Source organism: Triturus cristatus, chromosome 4_1 (assembly GCF_964204655.1).
Source record: "Triturus cristatus chromosome 4_1, aTriCri1.1, whole genome shotgun sequence".
In the NCBI taxonomy this organism is placed as follows: Eukaryota; Metazoa; Chordata; class Amphibia; order Caudata; family Salamandridae; genus Triturus; species Triturus cristatus.
The window spans coordinates 665680081-665707425 of record NC_140585.1 but is presented as its reverse complement, the minus strand read 5'-3'; the positions used below and the strand labels follow the sequence as shown (position 1 = coordinate 665707425).

At 46.3% G+C, this 27345-nt stretch overlaps 1 protein-coding gene across 3 annotated transcripts in view; it reads left to right on the top strand.

The window, feature by feature from the left end:
- CNTN1 (contactin 1) overlaps positions 1–27345 on the top strand; it is a 988997-nt gene that overhangs the window by 483451 nt on the left and 478201 nt on the right. For all 3 annotated transcript variants that reach the window (XM_085653079.1, XM_085653080.1, XM_085653081.1), the window contains one exon: positions 6699–6820. In XM_085653079.1, the coding sequence (XP_085509205.1) occupies positions 6733–6820 (88 nt within the window). In that variant the 5' untranslated portion in view covers positions 6699–6732. The remainder of the gene's footprint in view (positions 1–6698; positions 6821–27345) is intronic.

The following is a 27345-nucleotide window of genomic DNA, read 5'->3' as shown; positions in this document are numbered from 1 at the left end:
GCAGGACTTGCATGACACTAGTAGCCTGCCTGCCCTCCATTGCAGTAGGCCTGAACTTTGGCTTTACCCCAGTCCCTCATGACCTCAAGTAACTGGTTAGCGCTATTTACTTTTAAGCACAGTTTTTGCATTTGTTCTTAAAAAATTAATATCTGGATTTCTACTGGTTGGATTTTTGTTGTTCTGGTCTTGTATTCTTTTTAGATAAATATTCTCTATTTTCCTAAACTTGTGTGGAGTTTTTTTGTGGTGTTTACATTGTGTTACTGTGTGTGTTTGTGTGTATTGCACAAATAATTTAAACATTGCCTCTTAAGTAAAGCTTGGCTGCTCTGTGCCAAGCTACCAGAGGGTGAGCACAGGTTAATTTGAAGTTTGTATCTAGTTAACCCTGACTAGGATTGTGGTCCCTACTTGGGCAGTGTGAAAACCTCTGCCAACTAGAAACCTAATTTCTAACACCTTTGAACATCTGCAGATGGAATGTGCGATGTCAGCAACACAGATGTATAAACATTTACAACTGCGTCATGCATTGCAGTCACCGATAACTGGAAAGAAGAGACTGAAAAGGACTCCCCATTAGAGAGGATCCCATTGGCTATAGGAATGATAATGAAGGCTGTTTCATATTTCCACAGTGCATTAATGGCAAATATACAGACAGATTTACATAGGTTAAGGGAAAATTGGCAAAGGAATATTGGAGAATTGGATGACCATGATTGCGGAGACGTGCTTAGATTTCCAAAAGAGGTGTCATTAAGAACTAGTTTCTGCCTCATTCAGATGAAAATACTGCACAAAATGTATTATAGCTGGACATCACTATGCAAAATGGGCAGAGTAGGAGATAGTAAATATCTACGAAATGTGACCAAAAAGGTACCTTCACACATATACTATGGGATTGCCCCAAAAGTAAGAAATATTACATATGTGCCGAACCAAGTCTGTGATGGAGCCCTCTCTTGCACTGTTGGAAATTTGAAAAATATGGACGCAACAAGCTAAAAATTAATACAGATAAATCTGAGTTTCGCTATAGCAAAAAAAGATATCACCTAAAAATGAAGAAGGGAGATAGGCCCTATGATACCTAACTGGGAGACAGGTTTGGAGGCCTGTATAGTGATGGAAAGGGGAATATATGTGGGCATTGGTGCCCCAAGAAATTCAAAAATATCTTGGGCAGATAGACATTGGATAGAGAAGGAGCAGAGTATTGTGAAGGACACCTTAAAGACTCATGTGTTTGTGATGGGGTGCCTGTTGGATAATGCATTAATTGGATTCACAAATTGAAACTGTTAAACAATCTGTCCATGTGACAGATGAAGTGATGCCAGAAAGTTGCCATATGAGGTTCTTAAATGGTTTGGGCTTAAGAACCAAATGTATAAACTGCTGAAGCACCTTTGGTGTTCTGTTGTCATACCAAAAACTAATAAAATAACATGAAAAAAATAATAATGAACATGTAAAAACTTATAGTTACTATGTCCTTGCAGTGACTTGCGCCCAAAGCGATTTGGACTGTAATATGGCTGGCTGGCCCATAGAGAAACACTGAGAAGAAATATTAGATATTAATGTTGCTATCTCTGGAATGGGACCAGCTAGAAATATGATTAAACCACTATTTGCAATATTAAAAGCCCATCTTAATGCTGAAGTCAGATTTGTAATAAATATGAAGGAAAAGTAACGTTTAGAAAGTTACTATGATAATTTGGGTTATTGGTTGACAGGGGTGTGAGTCCTGGTCAAGCAACAACTACAATACCTTGCAGGGTGAACCACAAAAAGTAAGTAAATTAACCTGTGCTTAAACCTGGGTAGATTGGCACAAAAAGCAATCAGGCAGGGTGGAAAGTATGTGTACCTAACACCTAGGGCCATTGCCCCCCACTCTGAGAAACCACAGAGGATGGGGCCTAGCTCTTGACCTTCACAGCATGGTTCAGATACAAGTAGTGGATTGGGCCAGGTCAGCGCTTACCTTCAGAAAAAAGTTGTTCTGAGAAGGTATAGTTCAGCAAGGTAAGGCTGCAGGAGGTGTCCGAGGAGGGAGAGCCGTCATCGGATAGTCTTGGGTCAAAACTGTAGTAAAGATTTCTACTTTTAGACTTAGTAGAAATGAAAGTCAGAAATCTCTAGTGGGATGCGGCAGAGGGCTGTTGCCAAAAACAGTTCCACAAGGCCAGTTAACCCTTTGGCGAAGGACCGCAGAAAAGAATTTGCTGCTGCAGAGGAGAACATAGCGGGAGAAGCAACAAAGTCAATCTGACCGGCGATGCACCTCAGGTGGATAAGTGAGCAGGTTGGTCCTGGTCTCCTCCTGTTTCTCAGAGCAGTTCCAACTTTTGGATTTTGGCTATCTGGATAACTTTAGCACCTCTTCCGTGGATCCAGGACTGGAGGGGCACCACTTGGAAGGCTAAGAATCACTCAATCTGGGTCAAGGTGCAGGTTCAGGATGGAGGAATTCTTTTGTGCCCCTGTGGCTTTGAAGAGGAGGCCAGCAAACTAGTTCATGTGAGTCACTCTGGAGGTCCTGTGGCAGTTAAAGATCCAGTTCTTGTACCCAGGCAGAAGGTAGCAGAGCGGCGCGACAACAGGGCAGCAGTTTGGCAAGGCAGCAGTCCTTTAGAGCAGCAGTCCAGCAGAGTGGAATCCCGCACAGCAGCACAGCAGTCCTTCTTCCTGGCAGAGTATCCACAGGTCCAAAAGTGTACTGAAGCGTTGATACCTGTGGTCTCCTTTTTATACCGTGGTGCACACCTTTTGGTAGGTGGGAAAGGCTTCTAGACAGTGGCTTTGAAGTGCATGGAATTTCCTGCCCCCCCTGCCTTGGTTCCAATCTGGCTGCAGTGGCGATGTGAGGTCGTTAGACCCTTTGTGTGAAGGTCGGGCACAGACTTTTCTGTTGTTAGTGGGGGAGTTCTCAGCTCCACCCCCATCCTGTCAGCAGATGACCCATTCAGGCACACATACATCCTCTATTGTGTGACTGTCTGGACATAATTCACAAAGTCTATCAATTAGAACCAGTCATGTGACCCAGGCCAGGCTAAAGTCACAAAATGGCTAAGGGCACAATAATGCCAACTTTCTAAAAGTGGTATTTTAAAAGTGTTAATCAAAAACCCGACTTTACCATTGAATAGCATTTTTCATAACAATTCCAAAGGCACAAAACATGACATAGCTACCAGCTTCCATTTGGAATTTACGGCTTATTAAATGTAACAAGACATCCTCAATGCTTTCCTATGGGAGGGCTAGGCCTCAGAGTAGAGAAAAATGAATTTACGAGTTTTTCACTACCAGGACATGTAAAACTTAAACGTACATGGCCAACCTCTTAATTACACAGCACACTGTCCCAGGGGCTACATAGGGGTTAGTTATATATGATAAAATGGGAGCTTAACGTTTGACGAGGGGGTTTTAATGCCATATGAACATAGCAGTTTAAAACTACATTTAGGCTGCAATGGCAGGCCTGGGACATGTTTTAATGTGCTACTTAAGTGGGTGGTACAATAAGCGCTGCAGGCCAACTGGTAGCATTCAACATACAGGCACTGGGAAAATGGTATACCTCTCCACAGGGAACTTACAATTGACTTAAATATGCCTATTGGGTATACGTTAATTTAGCCATGTTTAGGGGAGAGAGCACAAGCACTTTAGCACTGGTTAGCAGTGGTAGCATGCACGGAGACCTAAGATAAACAGAAACAAATTCAGTAAAAACATGGAGGGTAAAGGCAAAATGTTTGGGGGTGACCCTGCAGAGACATCAAGGTCCACCTGTTACCTTTTGGGGCTAATTTGCATTTGGTCTCCTGCAGTAGCCCAGTTAGTGCTTAATCCTGATGACATGCGAAAATTGCTCCCAGAGCAAAGGTAATGTTTTGAGTCTGGGTAGGTGTTTTTTCTTCCCTTGGCAGGAAGACCAGTTGGGGTGGACCCAGAACTTAATTTACTTCAAAAGGTCTTTCTTTCTCACAAACAAATGGTAGGTGACTCCTGAAAAGGCCCTATCTTTTGTTCTCCCAGTTGGGCAGGCACCAGACCCAGTGGGGGAAAAGCTTCTCTGCAGAACTGTCTTGAAGTGACCAAGGAAGAAGGCCCTGCTTATTACCTTGATCACACCTCTGAGTGGGCACACAAGCTCTGCACACAGGGAGAAGCTTTTCTTCATCTTGGATTTGAGCGTGATGGGCACTGTGGAATTAATTGAGATAGGGCAAACACAATTGATGCAAAATCGGATAGTGCTACCCTTGGGAACTTTTACCCCACTGGCTCAGGAGGTGACAGAAGTCACTCCTTGCCGCTGGCTGGGGCTAACCATAAATGAAGCATTCCTATGCACCGTTTTTAAGAATACTTTGACTGTGGTAGAACAGAAGATGACTTGACCTGCTGTCTGTGACCATGGAGGAGTCCTAAAGTACTGGACTTGCTCCCCCTTTCTCTCAGGACAAAGAAGTGTGTTGCAAGGGTCAGTTGGCTGATGTGTGTGGCTACATGACTATCGAAGGCTGCAAGATGCTTTTTCCTGAATTTCCTAGTTTGCTCGATACCAACTTGACCTGACATGGCCCATGCCGCTGCCCTCTGCTTGAGTGAGTCTCTGCGTTGAAGATGATCATAACCCTACCACTGATCATCCAGATGAGCTCAGAAGAATCGTGCCTGTTCATTTAGGTTGACCCATCAAATAAAGTGGTCTTTTGTGTGGCTCCTGAAAGAAATTTCATATGGCATTAAAGGCTAAGTGCAGGCTGAGCTGCTGTTCGAGAGCTAATACAAATTAGCCCCTGGAAGCTTTAGGCAGGGTAAAGGCTACTTTATAAAAGTTTATTATCCTTAATGCTTATTTAAAGTCTGAATTCATCATTGAATTGGGGTTTAAGTCTGAATTCATCATTGGATTGGGATCTAAAAACTACATGGTCATAACTGAAGATAGAAATATTAATATTGTAATCTATACTTTGGTTTTCTATGTAGAATAGGCAGGCCTGATACACTGAAAATTGCTTTTGGGGCCTTGTCACTGTAGGGACATGGTGACATTAATTTTCCACCTTTCTAGTTTTTAAATACCTTGCACCCTACCTTGTGGGTTAGAACGGCCTACATAGGGGTGACATATTGATAATTAAAAGGAATGTATTTGCCTGTTTAATATTTTGACAAGTCTCACTGCAGGCTTAGACTGCAGCAGTCAGGCTAGCATGGTAGGCCTGAAGTCATGTTTTGTAGGCCTACTCTAGATGGTACGATAGGTGCTGAAGTCCACAGGTGGCATTTAACTTCCAGGTCCTAGGTGCCTTTTCTACACCACATACTAGGGACTTATAGGCAAAATAAATGTGTCAATTCGGAATAAGCCAATTTAACCATGTGTAGAGGGGGAGCATAGGCACTTTACTCCTCGCTAGCAGAGGTAAAGTGCACAACATTCTAAAGCCAGCAAAGCGGATAGGGCAAAAATTGGGGGTACATCATGCCAAAGTGTTATGTATCCCAATCTAGGCCTGGGTTGTCACCTAACCTTTCACCTACATTTACCCTGCCATTGTACTAGATAACGGTTCTGGTGCTGACCTTTTACCTAGTTAGGTGCTGCATAAATGTTGTGTGGTTTTCTCTGAAAACTAGCCTCATTCATTATGCATGAGGATTCTCAGAATCACAGCAGGATTACCATCTTCTGCATAATAACTCTTTATAAGGGTCATCACTGTCGTCATCCTTGGACAACATGGCACACCTAGGTAGAACCCCTGAGGGTACCTTTTGGGTATATAAGCACCACATCTTCGCTGAGCAAGCTAGAGGAGAAAGACCACCATGCTGATAAAAGATGCTTAGGTCCCTGCATGCAGACACTCCAACAAGCAGTGGTCTGACATCCCTCACGGGGTGTCCAACTCGAGCCCAAGATGGGGTCTTTCTTTCTCTCACATCAGGTAATGGGGTTAGCTCTATCCTAGGTGGATTCTTGGCTATACCTTCATACATGCTAGGTACATTTAGGTACATCTAGTTAGGGTTAGCATCGTAGGAGTGCGCATTATTACTGACATGTATATATATATACCTGCATATATCCATTGTTTTAGCACTATGGTAGAATTCTACCATCTATTTAGTCTGCTGGCGCTTATAACAATATATATCTGTTTTTGTCTTATGGTTGTTGCAGAACACATCTTTTGCACTAGAGTGACGCTGGTTCAATAAATACTTATTAAAAACGTCCCCATCGTTTTTATTCTGTGTATCTCACTGAGACACAGTGAGCACGAGTGACTGAGCGAAAAGTACTGTACTGTTTCCACAATCAATTAGGGGTCAGGGTTGTCATGTTCGATAGTTTCCAGAAACGATTCGCTCCTTGGTAAGAGGAGTTCATAGTGGCACTGTGAGCTAGCTAGTCTACAGGTGAACATATCCAGTGGGGTTGTCTGGAATCAGTCTGGACACCAATCCCATAGTTTATGTTGTCTACACGTGCAGTTCCTATATAGATTTATAGGAACTACATGACAAAAGAGGATAATTTCCTACAACCATGCATATGTAACATGTTTTAAAAGTATGTGTTGTTAGAAAATATTGATTGGTTTGCTAAATAAATTCTAATCTAATCTTTTACATGTCTGTTTTTTCAGATATTTTTGATGAACTGATCATTTGGTCAATTAAATGTGCACAAGGACAGCTCTTATCAGAAGAAAAATGTATATTTTAATAGGTCAACTCTTTGCAATGAGTTTCATCACTTGCTTGGCAGGTAAGAGAACCTAATTTATCATGAACATGATTGTGATACCAATGCCTTCCATCTCAAGGTTAACAGTAACATTTGTACCACATTAATTAATTTCTGAAGATTAACAGCTGCTTGTAGCAAATTAAGATGGAAAACAGTGTAACCTTCAGCCAAAAAACAATAGGTGACCAAGACAGCGGTCATCCAATTTGATCTTACCATTACTTTCAATACTCTCTTGCCCTATGAATGCAATTATGTATTCATATTAAAATAGCAAAGCTTGCACAGTGAGACTAATAGTTTCAAGCAGCACTCAGTGCTCACAATATTGTAGGTGTTTTCAAAGTTAGCATGTACATCTCTGGGAGCAGTTAGGAGAAACACAATGGGAAAAGGATGTTGTATGGAAACTGCCAATAACATGTGTATAGACATAAGGAAAAGTCATGCAATATAGTCTAGGATGTGCCATGATCAAAACCCTACCACTGATTAATTTGCAAACCAATACATTGCATAAGGATTGTGTTTTAAAATTTGTGAAAGTACTGCAAAGGAAACATATTTCTGAGGTTTTACTCCAAAAAATGCCTCGATGAGTTAATATTATTTTAATTTCAACATATATTGTGCTGTTCTGCTTTGTTCAAACATAGAAAGACAGTGTCACCATGTGGTGGACTGTTAGAAATGAGTGTCAGTGTTCAGAAACAAGTGCTGATGGCAAGCACAGGCAAACAATGTTACAAAATAAGCACCAGCCTTAGTGAAAGACAAATTACCTGATTGTCAGCATTTATTTATACTATGGTGGCAGTCGTCAACATGTACCTCAGAAACAATGGTTTACTCACATGACCCTAGAATGTTGCTCACCAGATGATCCAAAGCTCTGTTTTTTTGTCAATGTTGTACTTGGCAAACATTTTATTTCTTTTGAAAGGGAATGTGAGAAAGTGTTCCTATCTGGGTGTCTTCAGTGCTGTTGTTTCCTTGACACTTCTTCCTCAGGTTTGTGGTCATAAGGATGGATCCTCTTTAATGGTGGAATGAGTCTCTGAAAAGGAGCTGCAAGTTTTCTCATGTAATCCCCACTGGAGTCATATGTCAACTACAGTCTGCATTTACCAAACTCACATATATGGCAAAAGTATAAGACTGCTGAGAGCACCACCTTGCACTGGCTGGGTAGACGTTTAAAGGTGCTGCAGAAACACATGACAACAGAAAGTACCTTTTCCATGTAGGAAAACCTATTTTATATTATAATAAGTCACCCCTAATGTGTGCCTGGCAAGCCCAAATTGAAAGGTGCTTGATGTATAAAAAGAGGCACACTATATATTTAGAACGTGTGACCTCGCGGTGGCTGAAGGCTTAACAACTATTTCCACTGTGTAGGTTAAGCCACATTTTCCTTAAGACATGCCTAAGTGTGATTATAATATTTATTTTCTATCTTCTGCTTGCAAAATGATAAATCATTCTAAGTTGCTTTCAATGTAATGGTCATATATACATTAGACTTACCTAGCCAGAACTGGCTTGAAACCAGCGTTGCCACTCATCACACCTGCAGGACTGGAATATAAACCTTTGGAAGAGAGAGTCAATGATCCTAGGTTAGAAGACAATACCATGCCTCTGAGCCTACAAAGAAGAGATCTGTGTTAACTATTGGCCATTTAGCATTATCTAGAAATCTGGGAGTTGTGCTGTACAGCTGCTATAGCAATGGAGAGCCTGGATAACTTATTTTTTCAGATGGAGATGCTAGAGCGGGCTTCTCCTATTCATTCCCTGTACCTTATTATGTCACTTTTTATATAGCCAATTGATAGACAATCTCCAGCCACAGTGAGAGATAGAACAAGTTTGGACCCTGTCAGGTGTGAAGAGCACTCATCAAAATAGTTGGAGAGAGGCCTTGCTGGTGGCAGAAGGGTTCTCCCATTTTGTAACATGGCCTCCTGGGTAATTTTTAAGTAAGAGGAAGCACTGCAGAAGGAGGTGGGTATAAGGCAAAAACAGAAGCCAGGATTTGGTAGGGAAAAGTCTCCATTCACTGGCTAGTGCACACAATAAGACTGTCACTTCACCACCACCGCTTAAGAACATTCCTGGACTCGGAAAGTCTACATGAGAGGAAGGCGTCTCTGCTGGAAGAAAGAATACTTCTCACTCATGTTGACCTGCTAGACAAGAGGACTGAAACACGAACTACTGATTCCTACTGGCACCGAGGACTGGAACGTCTCTCCGAGAGTCAATTAGTTGGCTTCCTACAGATATAGATACAGATACAAAAAGCTGAAGAATTGCTCATTGTAAAAGACAGGAGCTGCCTAAACACCTGCCCTAAATAGCAAAGGGGTTAAAGAACTCAGCGGAAGGAACTTTTCGCGCAGTTGGTGTAAAGTGGAACATCCTCCTCCAAATGACTGCAACATGGTGATGAGACTTGCCCAGGAAGGTTACACCCAAAGAGAGCAAGAAAAACCTGTTAATCCTGCTCTGAGCTTTTTTCTGCACTGACGATGGGTTCAGTGGGACCTCATGGTAAATAATTGCTGGACTCGCGGAACCACACTCACTGAAAGATTCTAAGAGCCAGAAAGTGAATAAGTCTAAATGTAAAACATTGGCCTGGGGCTAGGAGGCATATCTGTCTGACTCATAAAGTGACCTCAGGAGCTGCACAAGCGACCTTTGTCCTGCTCAGAGCTATTGGCACCAAAACCAGTGGCTTCAATAGGAGCTCAGTAAAGACATATTTGACTTCAAGGGACTCTATCTCAGCCTTCAACCTTTCTTTCCTGAATGATACCAGCTTCCATTTCAGAGACTAAATTAGAAGTAAAAAACCGCAACCTCTGCTCCATCTCCATCAGCCTGAAATCACACTGAGGTCCAGATTTTCTATGATTAACTGTTGTTTTTCAATGTCGCTTTACTTTACTAGAACTGACATCTAGTTCCTCATAACCTGTTTTCATGATTTTGGTAACACTTTGTTTAATAATATTTTTTTCTAAATTGGTTTGAGAATTATATTCTCTTACCTTCTTTACTTTAAAATTGTTAGTTAAGCATAAAGCTAACATGTGCTTCTTTGGCAATTTTCTGCTGCTTGTGCTATAGCTCCCAAGGGTTGAGCATTTCCTCTAAGGACTGTATTTTGGTCTATCCAGATTGTGTTTATTTACTTGATAATGGTTACGCCCTTTAAAATGACTAATCCAATTACTGACACTCTGGAATAAAAATGGATTAAAAAGTATCCTGCGAAGGTACAGTCAGTCCTGCAAGTTGGATGTTGGCATATTGCAGAATAGCCAAGCACACCATTTTTTCCAAAAATCAAATTCAGTATCATGCATCTTACAAAACTGCACTCACCTTTAGGAGCTTTAATACAGGACCTATGTAACCTAAGGTAAAAACAAATCTTAATGTGTAAGGTGGAATGATGAAACCTGCCATCGAATTTCCCTATAAAGATGTTATGGAATTTGCAAAGTCAGTATATTGAATAAATTAAGACAACTTGCAGAGTATGCTAAAAGATGTATTATGGAAACTTTAAAAAAGTGTGATAAGGGGAGCATTATGGAAAGTGTGCTACGATACGAGTCTTACGTGATTCCTCTACAATGTCCCTTTCCTATTGTGCTGCAAAGTGCACCATCTGCTATGGAATGCCCCAAAACAATATTGTAGAAAATCCCAACTTTCCTCTAAATTGGTCTTTATATCCTACCATATTTTGACAAGTGTTACTAGACTAAAATTATTGAAATGTACCGTTTTTCTCCAATCTTTCCAGGTGTCACTTAGGAGGAACCAACAACCATTTCAATGTAAAGTGCACTTTAAATACCTCCAATGTTTGGCCAATGTTGGTGGCAGAATGTATTGAAATATATAGTTTTCAACTAAATTCCTTAAGGCCCTAGGGGGAGAAACCTTAAACCTCCTTGTAATATGGTATAAAAATATGACCTAATATTCTTCAACTTGCACCATTTGTCGCGAATTTCCACCTGTCTGCTAGGTAGAGCCATCAACTCCCTTGCAGAATGTTTTTACATCCTTACAGTTGTTTCAAGTGTGTTTAGAAAAAATGCTCCGAAGTCACATACATAAAGACAAATTAATAAACAAGTCTCGCAATCACTCCTATCCCAAGCCCATTCCCAGCAATAATAAAGATTACTATGGATTACTATGCAAAAGATGCTATTTTCAAATAAAGTGATGCTTACAACTCTTAAATATGAGAAAAATGTCGGTAATGTCACTTACTTATTTTTGGCTCTGCAATTTGTCTGTACTCTAAATGATACCCACAATACTGTTAATTACTGCTAATGTATATCTATACATTTAGTCCATTGTTTTTATTAGAGGACTGGTTAATGTTGCAAGGTTTTTATTTTACCAAAACAGCTATTCAATATAACTTATTTTATTTTGTTTGTTGTTTCTCGTTTCGAACGACACCTAAAATGGTGTTCATTGTACACAAATGACTGTAGGCCTGTACTAGAGTACACAGCAGCATACGGATTTCACTTAAAAAAATGATCAACAAAAGGCATACAAAGTCACAGCAATTTGGGTGAAATTTGTTCATAGTTTACGTAATGCCAGAAAACGTGTGCAGTTATAGAGTTTTTTAAACTAATGATGTGCAACTCAACCTCAAAACTCACTCTTCTCTCAACGTAAAAGTCTGCTTTAAACAGTGACAGACATTTACTCACTAAAGCCAAGCCCTTGCTGGGCCTTCTTTCTCAATACCAAAATGAATAGAAACACACTCTTTCAGCAAACAGGTGCAGGATCAGCATCACAAGGGCTTCTGCAGGACAGCAATCTGCAACTCAAAAGAAGCATTATTGGGCCAGCATGTATTACCGGTTTGCATCTCTCGATTCTTCACACGGTGAAGGCATTTCCCTCTAGACATTGTTACATTGAGGCTCCTATCGCAATCCTCTCCTCCTTATCAATCTGTTGGGTGTCATGTTAACCGCCATGAGACAAGCCTCTCCTGTTGTGGGCAGGCAGTAAAAATAAAGACTTCACATATGCCTCCTCTAGATTGACAGTTACATTGTCTCTAAATGTAGCCAATAATTGACTTCATGTTATGGTGGATCCACGACTTTATTCATCATATCGCAACAGGTAGCAAAACATAATTTTTCTTTCAAACTTGTGCAAATGTTGCACTTTTCCCTTGTTAACACTATAAATAACTAAGGCATCATTGTAATTTATGAACTGTGCAATAGTTAAAATAATTTTGGAAAACAAGTTGTACGTATACAGGATGTATGACGTAACAACGCGTGTGTTTACAACTCGTGCAGTTACATCGCGGTTTTTACAACAAACGCGATGTAACCACGCGATGCCATTACAACGCAAGTCTTTACATCGACTTGCGCTAGATGGCGTGCTAACATTAGAAAAGCGTAATTTACTATTCCAACTACAGTCCACTTAACAGTAGGGAAGGTGTTGGGATAGTAAACTACACTATTTGTAATGTTAGCACGCCATCTAGCGCAAGTCGATGTCTGTGGAACTCCTTTCCTGAACATATCAGGAGTCTAAACTTTCACCTACTGTTCCGTAAGCCTCTTAAAATGTGGCTATTTGTGAACTACGCTTCTGTTAGCGGTTGCTTTGCAGTGGGTTTGTTCGTTTTGGGTTGCCACTGTTGGCTCTGTTTCTCTTCTTTTCTTAGTGCTGTGATGCCTTTTGGTCTATTGTGCTCTACAAATACCATAAATACCAATAAATATGAATACAAATAATAAATACATGCTGCTGCATAACTGTCTGGTAAGTCTTCCATTGTTCGTTAATTGTTCTTCATATGTATCAGTACCATTTAAAAACACTGCATAATGTGGTCAGAGTAATCTGTGCTTCAGCCACTGGACTACTTAAAAGTATCCATAAGCAAGTCCTGTGCATCTACGATCGAGGTGGTGACTGACCTTGACTGAGGTCCTACATACTTGTTGTGTCAATCGAACACTCTAAATGTGATTCCTTGGCCTTGTGTATTTTGAATGTGGGCCTTTTATGTAGTCTGTGCAGAAATATTTCTTCTGCCTGCTTATTATGCTGTCACTTTTGTTTTGACATGATGTAGAAGATACTTTGCATCACTGATGTCGTGTAAACTGATTTCCATTTTGTTTCCGAACGCTCGAGGGCTGTTTGTGCATTCCAGTGGTCTTGCAGCAGCAAAGCAATTACTATGCCTTCACAGACAAACACTAAAAGCAATCAAATTATGGGTTTTCAACTCCAGCAAGGCTAGATGGAGCACCGCAGTAAACCCTACAAGAGAAACTCTTACAAAGATAATCGGAGCCGGCTGTGAAGTTGATTGCTCATGGGCAGAATCTGCTCTGCAGTCAGTGAATCGTGAAGGATGGAGGCAGATTTATTCGGAAAAAAGCTGATAAACTGATGTGTAGCACTCATTTTTTTATATCCACAAGTCAGACTAGCTGACTTGATTTGCTCTTTGGCGGATTTTGCTGAGGAATGAATTTTGTTTTGCACCGACTTTTGCAATTTTTCTAACTTATTATTGCAAATAAAAGAACAAGTAACACTCAATAGTTCTCTGGGTATTTAATGAGAAAGATCAGTGTATCTCCAGCCCGCCAGTCAAATGCTCCTAGTGGTGTTAATCTCCAGTTCTCGCATTAACATTCTATCATGAACCCCCTGCTCAACATCCTAAAAGGAAGATACCACAGGCAGTGGCGGCCTGCATGGCTCACGGGTGGTGAGGCGGGCGCGGGGAGGGTGTGCGGGGGCGAGGTTGCGTGCAACATATAAAAAAATAACACTTACCTTGCCGTCGGTCCCGTGTCTCTGCTCCTGCTGTCCTTGTCTTGACTCGAGAAATAGGAAGCACAGCCAGGCTCCCTGACCAATCACAAGGCTGCAATGCAACATTGTGATTTGTAAGCACCCAGGCTCTCCTGACCAATCACAACATTGCAAAGGTTCGACACTCAGCCAGGGAATGGGGGACTCGGCTCTACACAGCCTGTAATGCAGCCTGCATGGAGAACAGGGAAAGTGTGCAGAGCGGGCCGGCCAAACAGTCATGTGCAGTTAGGAGTGGGCAAACCACTCCTCCCCTGCCCTGCTTTGAAAGCAGAGCAGCCCTGCCCCGCCCACCAGCTGCCCGCAAAGCAGCTTGGAAACATTAAATGATGATAACTCAAAGTTAATATCATTTTATGCTTCCTTTACGTTGCACTGCTTAAAAGCAGTGGGGTGACACTCCTCTGCCATAGCGGAGGAGCCACGAAAGGCAGAGGTGGAAGGTGGCAAAGGGTGATAACACATACACATTGCTAAAATTTGTGCTGTACTATAGCGTAGTATGGATGGGATTTAAGCAACGTAAAGGGCTCTGCTGAGCAAAGTAAGAAATAATGTTTAATAAAAGAGGATGGAGCCTAAATCCATGCAAAGTCATCTTTAGTTCACTAGCATGCTTCTGACTGATATCATACTGTAACAGTGAACTACAGGCTATGTCTTATTGTGAGTAAAAGTGCACTCATTCATTCCGTTGCACCCGCCATCACAAATAGTGTAATTAGTTACTAACTAAAGACACAACGCCTTAACAAAGTAACAACTTATTACAAATCTGTGTGAACTGTTCTGTGGTCACCCCTTCTTGTTATCGCCAGAAGTGGGGAGAGATACAGCACCACTTGAAACTAAAAGACAGAATTGTCTACATGCATTAAACTGTTTTCTGTTCACTCCTGCTTGTTGACACCAGAAGAGAGAAGACAGACACAGCACTCTTATCGAACTCGGAAGACAGAAACATGAAAATGCAGAACTGGTTGAGCTTCCAAAACAAAACTGGTATACAAAAGCTTACATGGTACATCATCCATAAGAAGACATTTAGATTTCCTGTATAGATCCCAAAATATGTATCCCTCAACTTGGCCCTGACCATTATGGTGTCATGCATCTAACCCTGCAATTGGCATTACTAATTATTAGAGCCTTCAATGCTTTTCATCTCCTGAAGAGTAACAAAGTTGATCTGTATGGATGAGAGTGCCTATCTGTTTCAAGTTAAAGGGGAATGTTAAAAGGAGGTCTAATTATTGATGGGCCAGATATGGCCACATATGTACAAAAATAATTAAATCATTTGCTTTTACATCTGAGCCAAATGGAGAGTCCCATCTTCAAGTAATCTAATTCTGGTATATTTAACATCCTGCAGACCCCACTGTCATAGATGTTGGGTTGCTATTGAGTTGTGAAATCTACTTGAGCCCTTTGCCTGGCAAACATCCTTCATCAGCTAAGCATGTGAAAGAAAATTCTGAAACTCACGTGTTAGCCTTTGGATGGTCTTCCCCTCAGCTTTTTGCCTTCCTCCATTTTCTCTGACCTTGTTCTTGCTGGCCTTAGGACTCTGAGCACTATTTCCTTTCCTCTAAGTATGGTAAAAGTGGCTTATACTCATTGACATATTTAATTTACTTATAAGAGTAAAGTGGCACTATATATGCCCAGGGCCTGTAAATTAAATTGTACTAGTGGACCTGCTGCACTGATTGTGCCACCCAATTAAATAGCCCTTTACACATGTCTCAGGCCTGCCTTGCAGAGCCTGTGTGTGCAGTTTTAAACAGACTTTTCGACCTGGCAAGATAAACCATTTGCCAGGCTCAAACTTTTCTTTTTAATCCATTTAAGTCCCCCCTAAGGAAGGCCCTGGAGATACCAGAGGGCAGGGTGCAATGTATTTAAAAAAGTAGGACATGTACTTTTGAGCGTTACATGTCCTGGTATTGAAAAACTCTTAAATTCGTTTTTTCCTATTGCAACGCTTATCTATATCATAGAATAACATTGTAGTTGACTTATTGCTTTTTATAAGCGTAATTTCTAAATGGGAAGAGATGCTAGTTCATGTTTGGTGTCTCTGAATTCCAAATTTAAATTACAATTCTGCAAATGCCACATTTAGAAATTTTGCATTTTCTTGCCTTGGCCAAATGGTGGCAGCAGTCTGTCCCTGTGTAGTTGGCAGTTGGGCTTTGTGTATTACTCCCAGACAGCCACACACAATGGGATCTTAGGTGTGACTGGATGGGCCATCACTGGTAGTATGGGAGGGGGGAGCTGGTACCAACCTCACTTACTTCTGAATAGGCTGTGTCCTGTCTCCATAAAAAGGGCTCCATACCCTTGTATTTAATCTGGCGTCAGGGCAGAGAAGTCAGGAAATCTGCGCACTTCAAAGGCATGCCTCTAGAAGCTTCTTTCCACTTCAAAGGCACAATTGTGTGACACAACCACTTAGGTATACTCCTGGACCTGTGGATACTCTGCCAGGAAGAAGGACTGCTGTGCTGCTGAAGGGCTGCCACTCTGCTGAACGGCACTCTGATGAACTCCTGCTTTGCTATGCTGACCTGCTGCCCTCATGCCTAGGTGAGAAGTACAGGACCTGCATCTGTTGGACCCAGAGTGACTCCAAGAACTCCAAGGACTAGTTGTCTGGTGTTAGACCTGGCACCATTGGCGTGGGTCACCCTTCCATTTTTGTCTGTGCCTCAATGTGTTTTGTGTTGGTGTTAAATGCTCAGGGCACTGTGCCACTGCCATCCAGTGCCACAGTGCAAGTGCTCCCTATGGTAAAATGTATTATGTGAATTGACTTCCACGTTTGGTTTATTTGGTTTACTATCAGTCCCTAGTAGAGTGCACCAGGGGTGCCAAGGGCTTGTATATCCAAATGCTGCTAGTGGGCTTGCAGCACTGGTTGTGCCACCCACCGAAGCAGCGGGGTAAAATGTGTCTAGGGTCTGCCACTGCGGAACCTGCGCGCGGTCTGGTACCGTCGCGCTGACTGAGCAAGTGTCCCCACTTGCCCGTCCCTAAACCTTCCCTTAACTACATGTTAGTCACCCCTCTGGTAGGCCTAAGCGCAGGGTGCATTGTAGGCATAAGGTAGGACATGCCCTGATGTGTGTGGCATGTCCTAATAGTGAATTACAGCCATTTTCGTTTTTCACTATTGAAGGCTACCTGCTCTCCATAGGCCAGAATGGGCTGCTGGGATCGCTACATGCTGTGACCCCAGTGGACTCAGAGAGCATGGTAGAAAGTCATGTTTAGTATGCCTGAACTCGGGATAATAAAATACATCTTTTAGTAAAGGTTATTTTAATATCCTGGGTTTGCAAATGCTGCTTTTAGAAAGTTAGCCTTTGCGTGCCTGACCATCTCAGTCCGCCTCTGCCGTGGGTGTGTGTTCTGCCTAGCAACAGTACAGGAGCAGGGCTGGGGGATTCCAGGAGACAGGTTGGCTGCCGGGTGGTGGGTAGAGAGATTACACCAGGATGGGTGGGAGGAGTACACCCTGACTCTTGAATAGACCTGTGCTCTGCCACCACAAAGCCGGCGCCGCCCTCTGTGGAGCGGCTGATGTCTCTGCCTGCTGCTGAAAGGAACAAGCCGAGTCACCACAACAGAGTGCTCCAAAACTGGACTGAGCCAGGCCCAAGCCCCCTGGCGCTAAAGAACAAAAGAATCCCTGTATAAAAGTAGGAGCCTGGCTCCTAAGAGATCAGATCCAGATTGAACCACGAAGGAACTCTGCCCGACTAGAAGGACCTGGAAGAAGCTGAAGGAGGAGTAACTTTCCCTGACCTGAGGGACTGGCCTGCAGTAGGTGCCTTGCTGAGGAAGGAGAGGAAAAGACTGAAAGAGACTTTGCACTTTGTTTTCAACTATCTCCAAGGGCTTGGAAGAAGAGCTTTCCCCCTGAACTGAACCCCAGGACCAGTGGGTTCACCGTGTCTCCGCTCGTCTGAGAACTCGAGCCGTGTGCTTTCTCCCGCCGGAGTGCTCTGCGCACCTTCGCATCCATCCTAGGGCCGTGACACCCAGAAGCCTGGCCGCCTCCACTCGCCGAGAGCCCCGCTCTACCTGAGTCGCTCTGGACCCATCGAGTCTGGCCGTCCCGCTTCCCTGTCACCTGCCTGCTACTGGAGCGCGCTTGGTGCCCTCTCGCCCTCCCGCCGGATTTCTGGTTGAGAAGTGAAATCCAGCCTCAGACGGCCGCCCGTACGTCATAACGTATCCGGCCGCCCCGCTTCACCCCCAGCCAGAGTCTGACTGTGCCGCCCGCTGAAGTAACCTCCCGCACAGTCCGTGTCGGAGGCCTGGGCCGCACCTGTCTACCGAGAGCCGCCCGCTGAGTTCTTGATCCGGAAGACCCGCGAGGTGCAGAACCTGCATCTCCCCCGAAGACTCGTCCAAGCACATCGCACGTTCCCAGGTACAGTGAACTCTCTATCGGACTCGGGGTCCGCAACGTTCTGATTTCCCCGTATCACTGTACCCCGGGTGCACTGCGCATCATCGTGACTGGACCGACTCAACCGAGCCCTGTGAAGCGCTCGTGATCGAATAAGTTACCAAAGAAAAGAACAGTGCCTAATTATCATCTTGTGGCTTCCATTTCGCAACCGTTATTGATGGTCTTGTACATGCCTGCGTAACCAAGAATCTTTTATATAAAGCATCCGTATTTTTGATACAACTTACGCCTGGTGTCCATTTGTGGGGGATCGTTGTGGTTTACTGTGTGTGATCATAAATGCTTAACTGACTAGCGCCCTGAAGTTTAGCCCTGACTGCTCGCGCCACACTACCTATAGGGTGAGCAGGGGTTGTTCTGAAGGGGTAATTCTCTCGCCCTGAATAGAAGAAGGGACCACTGCTTGTCACAAGTACCTACCTGTGCCAACCAGAGGTTCCCCATTCTAACATTGGTGGCAGCGGTGGGATTTCGAATTTGCATTTATGATTTACATACAGTGAATTATTGATCACCACGTAGAGCAGACCTATAACGCAGCCACAGATTGATTGACAGTTGTTGCTAAAGAAGAATCTCCACCTTACGAAACCATGCCTAGCTCAGTCAATGGAGGCGGAGCGTCCTCTGTATTCTCTGGAGTGGATGACATCGATTGGGAGCCCGAGGCACTGAGGAAGTGCACAAATGATGTCCTGAAAGGATATCTCTCCAAGTACAGAATTAAGCAAAGTGGACTAACGACCAAGGATCAGTATGTGAAGGCGCTGAGAGCCTGGCACGAATCAAAGTTTCCAGAGAATGCACGAGAGGTGATACCCCCAGAAGGTGTTTTTGAGCCTAGCAGAGGCCTGTCGCCCGAGGAGATGGCCGACAGGAGTGCTGCACGAGCACATGAGGTGGAGATGGCAAAACTGCAAATGGAGATGGAAAGGCAGAAACTGGCCATGGAGCATGAGGTAAAAATGAGGGAGTTGGATCTCAAGGCCAGGAGTTTAGACAACTCACCCTCTGGTGGCAGCAATTCAACAGAGTCAAGGGTGCACATTCCTAAAGATGTAGTCAAAGAATATTATAAGCAGGATGATATTGGGCAGTGGTTCCGGGCCTATGAAGTAGCCATGTCCTCCCACCGGGTCCCTGAGAAGGATTGGGGAGCGGGGTTGTGGGGAAGGTTCCTGAGTGAGGGGCGGGACACACTGCTAGACCTCCCCTCTGATGTCCACACATCCTATCCACACATGAAGGAGGCTCTTATGACAAGGTATGGGTTAACTCCTGAATTGTACAGACAGAGATTTAGGGATTGCACCAAGAAACCTGGTACCACTTATGTAGAATATGTGACCTTTTTTTGCAGAGCGCTGGATGGTTGGGTGAAGGGTAGCAAAGTGAATGATTACCAAGGGCTGTTTGATTTAATTGCATGGGAGCACTTGTCAGATAATTGTTTTCCTGAGCTACGCCAGCACCTGATCGATAGCAAGCTGTCCAACCCGAGGAAGCTTGCTGAGGAGGCGGACCGCTGGATCAGCACCAGGGTCCACAAGGGTCCCGTGGGAGGCCCCGCCAAAGGTGTTCAGGGTCCCCAGCAGAAGAGTGGGGGGGACAAGGGTAAACAGAGGGAGTTCTACAGAGGGCCCCAAAGTAATTCCCAAGGGAACCAAGGGAAAGGTTCTCAGCCACCCCCACCCCCGAAGCAGACCGGGGCCCCGACAGGTAACCCTGTTCAAAGAGGGCCCCTCAGATGTTACAAGTGTAACAACCTGGGGCACATTTCCGTGGATCCCAAGTGCCCCCTGTATGGTAAACCAGCACCCTCTGGTGCTCCACCCCCCAAGCAGGTGAATAGTGTAGCCTTGGGGAGGGAGATAGATGTCCAAGGGGTGGGGGATCCCGTACAGATGACCCTAGTCTCATTAGGAGACAGTGAGATGGTCGCTGAGGCCCAGCTGCCCCCCAATACTCAAAAGTATGGGCAGTGGGTGACCATAAATGGAAAGAGGGTGGGGGCTCTTAGAGATACAGGAGCCAGTGTGACTGCTGTCAAGCAACACCTGGTGTCTCAAGAGCAGGTTGTCCCACACGCATTCTGCCGTGTTGTCAACGCCGACAACACAGAGAGTCAGTGTCCAATGGCTCAGGTTCCCTTTGAGTGGGGGGGGGTCTCTGGTACTCTGCAAGTGGCTGTGAGAGAGGCCATGCCTGTTGATTGTCTCCTAGGTAACGATTTGGAGAGCTCCCCTTGGGAAAAGGTGGAGAAGACAACTCACCTGCGGATGGTGGGCTTGCCTGATTGGGCGTGCGTGGCCACCCGGTCGATGGCAGCCGGTAGGGGTGTGGAAGGAACCCTGGAGCCTGAGGGAGAGGCCCAGGAACCGACCTTAGAGAGAGGGCAAGGGAGGCACGGGAATCCGGCTCCTGAAGTTCCCACGGCCCAGGAGGAAGCAGACCTTGAGGGGGATGCCCTGGAGCCTACCGGGGAACAGATAGCCGAACTGGGGGACCTGCCTGAGCTGACCCATTGGCAGCAAGAAGGAGGCCCCACCAGGGAGGAATTCTGCAGGGAGCAGAAAGAGTGCCCCTCTCTAGAGGGTATGCGGCAGCAGGCTGCAGCCCAGGCCAATGGTGATCAGTCCGGAACTCACTTGATCTACTGGGAGAACGACCTCCTATACTCAGAGCCTAAGGTTGCTGAACCTGGGTCAGCCCGTGCGCTGGTGGTACCCCAGAAGTTCAGAGCCTTCCTACTGGGGCTGGCTCACGACGTACCGTTAGCAGGACATTTGGGGCAGGACAAGACCTTTGAAAGGCTTGTCACCCACTTATATTGGCCCCAAATGCGCAGGAGTTCTGACACTCACTGCAGGACATGCCAGACTTGCCAGGCAAGTGGCAAGAGTGGAAGGAAGCTGAGAGCTCCACTCCAACCTTTCCCTGTGGTCAGTACCCCATTCCAGCGGGTGGGGATTGACATTGTGGGGCCACTGGACCCCAAGACAGCCATGGGCAACAGGTTTATCCTGGTCTTGGTGGACCATGCCACCCGGTACCCTGAAGCCATCCCTTTGAGGACAGTGACGGCCCCCGTGGTGGGACGGGCACTGATGGGAATTTTCTCACGAGTAGGATTCCCTCTAGAGGTGGTGTCTGACAGGGGGACCAACTTCATATCGAAATATATGAAGTCCCTTTGGCAAGAGTGTGGTGTGACCTACAAGTTCACCACCCCTTACCATCCCCAAGGAAACGGGTTGGTTGAGCGCTTCAACCGAACCCTGAAGGGCATGATTATGGGTCTCGAGGAACCCATGAGGCGTAAGTGGGACGTCCTCTTACCATGCCTTCTCTTTGCGTACCGCGAGGTGCCACAAAAGTCTCTAGGGTTCAGCCCCTTTGAGCTTTTGTACGGCCACCCAGTACGAGGACCTCTTAGTCTGGTCAAGGAAGGCTGGGAGCAATCTCCCAGGAAACCTCCCCAGAATGTATACAGTTACATGCTGGCTTTCCGGAACCAGACTAGGCGTTTCAGGCAACTTGCTGAGGCAAACCTGGAAGCCAGCCAGGAGGAAATGAAGCGGTGGTACGACCAGAACGCCACTCTGGTTGAGCTTCAGCCTGGCCAAAAAGTGTGGGTCCTGGCCCCTGTGGAGCCTTGTGCACTCCAGGACAAGTGGACCGGACCCTTTGAGATTGTGGAGCGCAAGAGTTCTGTCACCTACTTGGTGAACTTGCGGTCTCCTAGGAACCCCTTAAGGGTCCTACATGTCAATCGACTGAAGCCCCACTTGGAGAGGTCCGAAGTGGGCATGCTCTTGGCCACCGATGATGGGACGGAAGAGGAGTCCGAGCCTCTTCCTGACCTCTTGGTAGCCTCAGAGCGAGACGGGTCAGTGGATGGAGTTAACCTCTCACCCACCCTGACCCCTGAGCAACAGGGTGACTGTCGCCAGCTGCTGGGGCAGTTCCCTGACCTGTTCTCCCTGGTTCCTGGTATCACAAATTGGTGCGTCCATGATGTAGATACAGGAGACAGCTTACCTGTGAAGCACAAGGCCTACCGGGTAACTGACAGGGTCAGGGCCTGCATCAAAGAGGAGGTCTCAAAGATGCTTGCCCTAGGGGTGGTTGAGTCCTCCAGCAGTCCTTGGGCCAGCCCAGTGGTCTTGGTCCCAAAGGCTGCAGCGCCGGGTGCCACGCCCGAACTCCGGTTCTGTGTGGACTACCGAGGACTCAACTCAGTCACGAAGACTGACGCGCACCCCATCCCCAGAGCTGATGAGCTCATCGATCGGTTAGGGGCTGCACGGTACCTCAGCACGTTTGATTTAACGTCTGGGTACTGGCAGATCGCCTTAACTGATGGGGCCAAAGAGAGGTCCGCATTCTCTACACCAGATGGGCATTACCAGTTCCGGGTGATGCCCTTTGGGATGAAGAATGCCCCTGCCACCTTCCAGAGGTTGGTCAACCAGGTGTTGGCTGGGCTGACCGAGTTCAGCGCCGCCTACCTGGATGACATCGCAGTGTTCAGCGGCACATGGGAAGAACACCTGCAACATCTCTGGGAAGTGTTGATGGCGCTGCGCAAGGCAGGCCTCACGATCAAGGCCAGCAAGTGTCAGATCGGGCAGGGTTCAGTGGTGTACTTGGGACACCAAGTGGGGAGCGGCCAGGTGGCGCCCCTCCAACCCAAAGTTGAAACCATCCTGGCTTGGGAGCCCCCAAAGACCCAGACGGAGGTGAGGGCCTTTTTAGGACTCACCGGGTACTACAGGAGGTTTGTCAAGGGGTATGGCAGCATCGTTGCCCCTTTGACCGAGCTGACTTCGAAGAAGCAGCCCAGAAAAGTGATATGGACTGACACCTGTCAGAAAGCCTTCGACACCCTGAAAACTGCCATGTGCACGGCGCCCGTGCTCTTGGCTCCTGACTTCTCCAAAGAGTTCCTGGTGCAGACGGATGCATCAGAGCATGGTGTAGGGGCTGTTCTCTCACAGATCACGGAGGAGGGCTTTGACCAACCCATAGCCTTTATTAGCAGGAGGCTACTTCCCCGGGAAAAAAGGTGGAGTGCGATAGAACGAGAAGCATTTGCTGTGGTCTGGGCGCTGAAGAAGCTAAGACCCTACTTGTTTGGGTCTCACTTCCGGGTTCAGACCGACCACAGGCCCCTCAGATGGTTGATGCAAATGAGGGGTGAGAACCCAAAACTGTTGAGGTGGTCCATCTCCCTACAGGGTATGGACTTTACAGTGGAGCATCGCCCTGGCACAGATCACGCCAATGCTGACGGTCTGTCCAGGTTTTTCCGCCTTAGTGATGCAGAACTCCCTGGGGTAGGGTAGTTCTCCCCACTTTTCAGCTGGAGGGGACACGTGTTAGACCTGGCACCATTGGCGTGGGTCACCCTTCCATTTTTGTCTGTGCCTCAATGTGTTTTGTGTTGGTGTTAAATGCTCAGGGCACTGTGCCACTGCCATCCAGTGCCACAGTGCAAGTGCTCCCTATGGTAAAATGTATTATGTGAATTGACTTCCACGTTTGGTTTATTTGGTTTACTATCAGTCCCTAGTAGAGTGCACCAGGGGTGCCAAGGGCTTGTATATCCAAATGCTGCTAGTGGGCTTGCAGCACTGGTTGTGCCACCCACCGAAGCAGCGGGGTAAAATGTGTCTAGGGTCTGCCACTGCGGAACCTGCGCGCGGTCTGGTACCGTCGCGCTGACTGAGCAAGTGTCCCCACTTGCCCGTCCCTAAACCTTCCCTTAACTACATGTTAGTCACCCCTCTGGTAGGCCTAAGCGCAGGGTGCATTGTAGGCATAAGGTAGGACCTGCCCTGATGTGTGTGGCATGTCCTAATAGTGAATTACAGCCATTTTCGTTTTTCACTATTGAAGGCTACCTGCTCTCCATAGGCCAGAATGGGCTGCTGGGATCGCTACACGCTGTGACCCCAGTGGACTCAGAGAGCATGGTAGAAAGTCATGTTTAGTATGCCTGAACTCGGGATAATAAAATACATCTTTTAGTAAAGGTTATTTTAATATCCTGGGTTTGCAAATGCTGCTTTTAGAAAGTTAGCCTTTGCGTGCCTGACCATCTCAGTCCGCCTCTGCCGTGGGTGTGTATTCTGCCTAGCAACAGTACAGGAGCAGGGCTGGGGGATTCCAGGAGACAGGTTGGCTGCCAGGTGGTGGGTAGAGAGATTACACCAGGATGGGTGGGAGGAGTACACCCTGACTCTTGAATAGACCTGTGCTCTGCCACCACAAAGCCGGCGCCGCCCCCTGTGGAGCGGCTGATGTCTCTGCCCTGCTGCTGAAAGGAACAAGCCGAGTCACCACAACAGAGTGCTCCAAAACTGGACTGAGCCAGGCCCAAGCCCCCTGGCGCTAAAGAACAAAAGAATCCCTGTATAAAAGTAGGAGCCTGGCACCTAAGAGATCAGATCCAGATTGAACCACGAAGGAACTCTGCCCGACTAGAAGGACCTGGAAGAAGCTGAAGGAGGAGTAACTTTCCCTGACCTGAGGGACTGGCCTGCAGTAGGTGCCTTGCTGAGGAAGGAGAGGAAAAGACTGAAAGAGACTTTGCACTTTGTTTTCAACTATCTCCAAGGGCTTGGAAGAAGAGCTTGCCCCCTGAACTGAACCCCAGGACCAGTGGGTTCACCGTGTCTCCGCTCGTCTGAGAACTTGAGCCGTGTGCTTTCTCCCGCCGGAGTGCTCTGCGCACCTTCGCATCCATCCTAGGGCCGTGACACCCAGAAGCCTGGCCGCCTCCACTCGCCGAGAGCCCCGCTCTACCTGAGTCGCTCTGGACCCATCGAGTCTGGCCGTCCCGCTTCCCTGTCACCTGCCTGCTACTGGAGCGAGTTTGGTGCCCTCTCGCCCTCCCGCCGGATTTCTGGTTGAGAAGTGAAATCCAGCCTCGGACGGCCGCCCGTACGCCGTAACGTATCCGGCCGCCCCGCTTCACCCCCAGCCAGAGTCTGACCGTGCCGCCTGCTGAAGTAACCTCCCGCACAGTCCGTGTCGGAGGCCTGGGCCGCACCTGTCTACCGAGAGCCGCCCGCTGAGTTCTTGATCCGGAAGACCCGCGAGGTGCAGAACCTGCATCTCCCCCGAAGACTCGTCCAAGCACATCGCACGTTCCCAGGTACAGTGAACTCTCTATCGGACTCGGGGTCCGCAACGTTCTGATTTCCCCGTATCACTGTACCCCGGGTGCACTGCGCATCATCGTGACTGGACCGACTCAACCGAGCCCTGTGAAGCGCTCGTGATCGAATAAGTTACCAAAGAAAAGAACAGTGCCTAATTATCATCTTGTGGCTTCCATTTCGCAACCGTTATTGATGGTCTTGTACATGCCTGCGTAACCAAGAATCTTTTATATAAAGCATCCGTATTTTTGATACAACTTACGCCTGGTGTCCATTTGTGGGGGATCGTTGTGGTTTACTGTGTGTGATCATAAATGCTTAACTGACTAGCGCCCTGAAGTTTAGCCCTGACTGCTCGCGCCACACTACCTATAGGGTGAGCAGGGGTTGTTCTGCACGGGTAATTCTCTCGCCCTGAATAGAAGAAGGGACCACTGCTTGTTACAAGTACCTACCTGTGCCAACCAGAGGTTCCCCATTCTAACATCTGGCCTACTGATCTGAAGCCTCAGGGACATAACAGGCTTCCAACAACTTTGCATATGCACCTAGACTCTGCCATCTGCAAATGTACCTTGCCAAGCCACCCCAGACCTGGACCCTTAGAGGTAGGCTTAAGGTGGTTGGCCAGCCTCTGTGGATCCAGCAGAACAGACACCCAACCTCTGCTGCTCGGCGCAGCCCGAAACAGAACCAACGCAACAACACATCACCTTGACTGCATGACGCATCTTTGGTGCGAATCCTTGCAATGCTCCGCAACCTAGGGTTTAAGGTAATCTGTGCAGTGGACCTAACTGGGTCCCTGTAGTCGGCCTACACTCCATCACGGTCAGTCTCAACTTGTGACTTTGTCCCAGTACAGCGCAACCAGATATCCCTATTGGCACTTTATGCCTTTTGGTGCTGGTTTCCCTCACAATGTTAAAATTAAATATGTGTGCTTCTTTTGTGGTGTGTTTTCCCTGTGTTACTGTTTGAAGTGTTGCACATATATTTTACACATTGGCTCTGTGCTAAGCTACCCGAGGGTTGAACCTATTTTACCATGCAGCAGATGGCGATGTTGCTGTACTGCATCCCCGGGTGCACTCGCTGCTCCTATGCTCAGCTGGGGTGGGAAACTTAGATGGTGGTTGGAGCTGTGCCAGGGAGAATCTTTCTCTTGGTCCCAGTGGTTCCAGCTTCACACATTGCACAGGTGTTCCAAAGCAAGACAGTACAGTGTTTCCTAGCTGGGAAAATTGATTCAATCACTATTTTTAATTTTAATTAACAATCTAATCTAATGATAAAGTTATGTTTTCATGATTATATAGGACAATTAATTTTAGAAGGTTTCCTTTTCCCTTCCTGGAGCCCTGAAGACTAATTTACATTACTTGGCCCAATGGATGTGTGAAGCCTGCTCCCAGAGCGGGAACAATGGTCTGGTTGTGGGAAGCTGTTTTTCTTCCTCTGACAAGAGACAGGAAGACCAGTTAGGGTGGACACAGGAACTTCATTAACTTCTAAAAGAGCCTACTCTTTCTCAGGTAAATTTAAGAAGTGACCTTGAGAAGGCTGGCACCAAACCAAGTGGGAGTGAAGCCACCCCCAGCACTGGATTTGAGGGACCACAGAGGAGAGAACTGCTAATTTCACCAGCCACACCTGAGGGTGGACACAAAGGCTCTGTACAAGGGTGAAAGGGTTCCTCATTTTGTATTTTTGGAAGAAGGTGCATCATAGGATTGCTTACAGTTGAGCATACAGGAACTGCTTTGAAAGTGGGTCGAGTTGTCCCTGTGAACTTTTATTCAATTTATTAGGGAGAAGCCAGGAGTCACCCCACCCACTAGCTGATGCCAACCATAAATGTGGCACCCTCATCAGATAATGTTCTTGACCTTTGGAAGAACAGAGGAAGGGCAGCACCAGCCCTTTGATATCTGTGAGGAGACCTGAAGACCTGTACC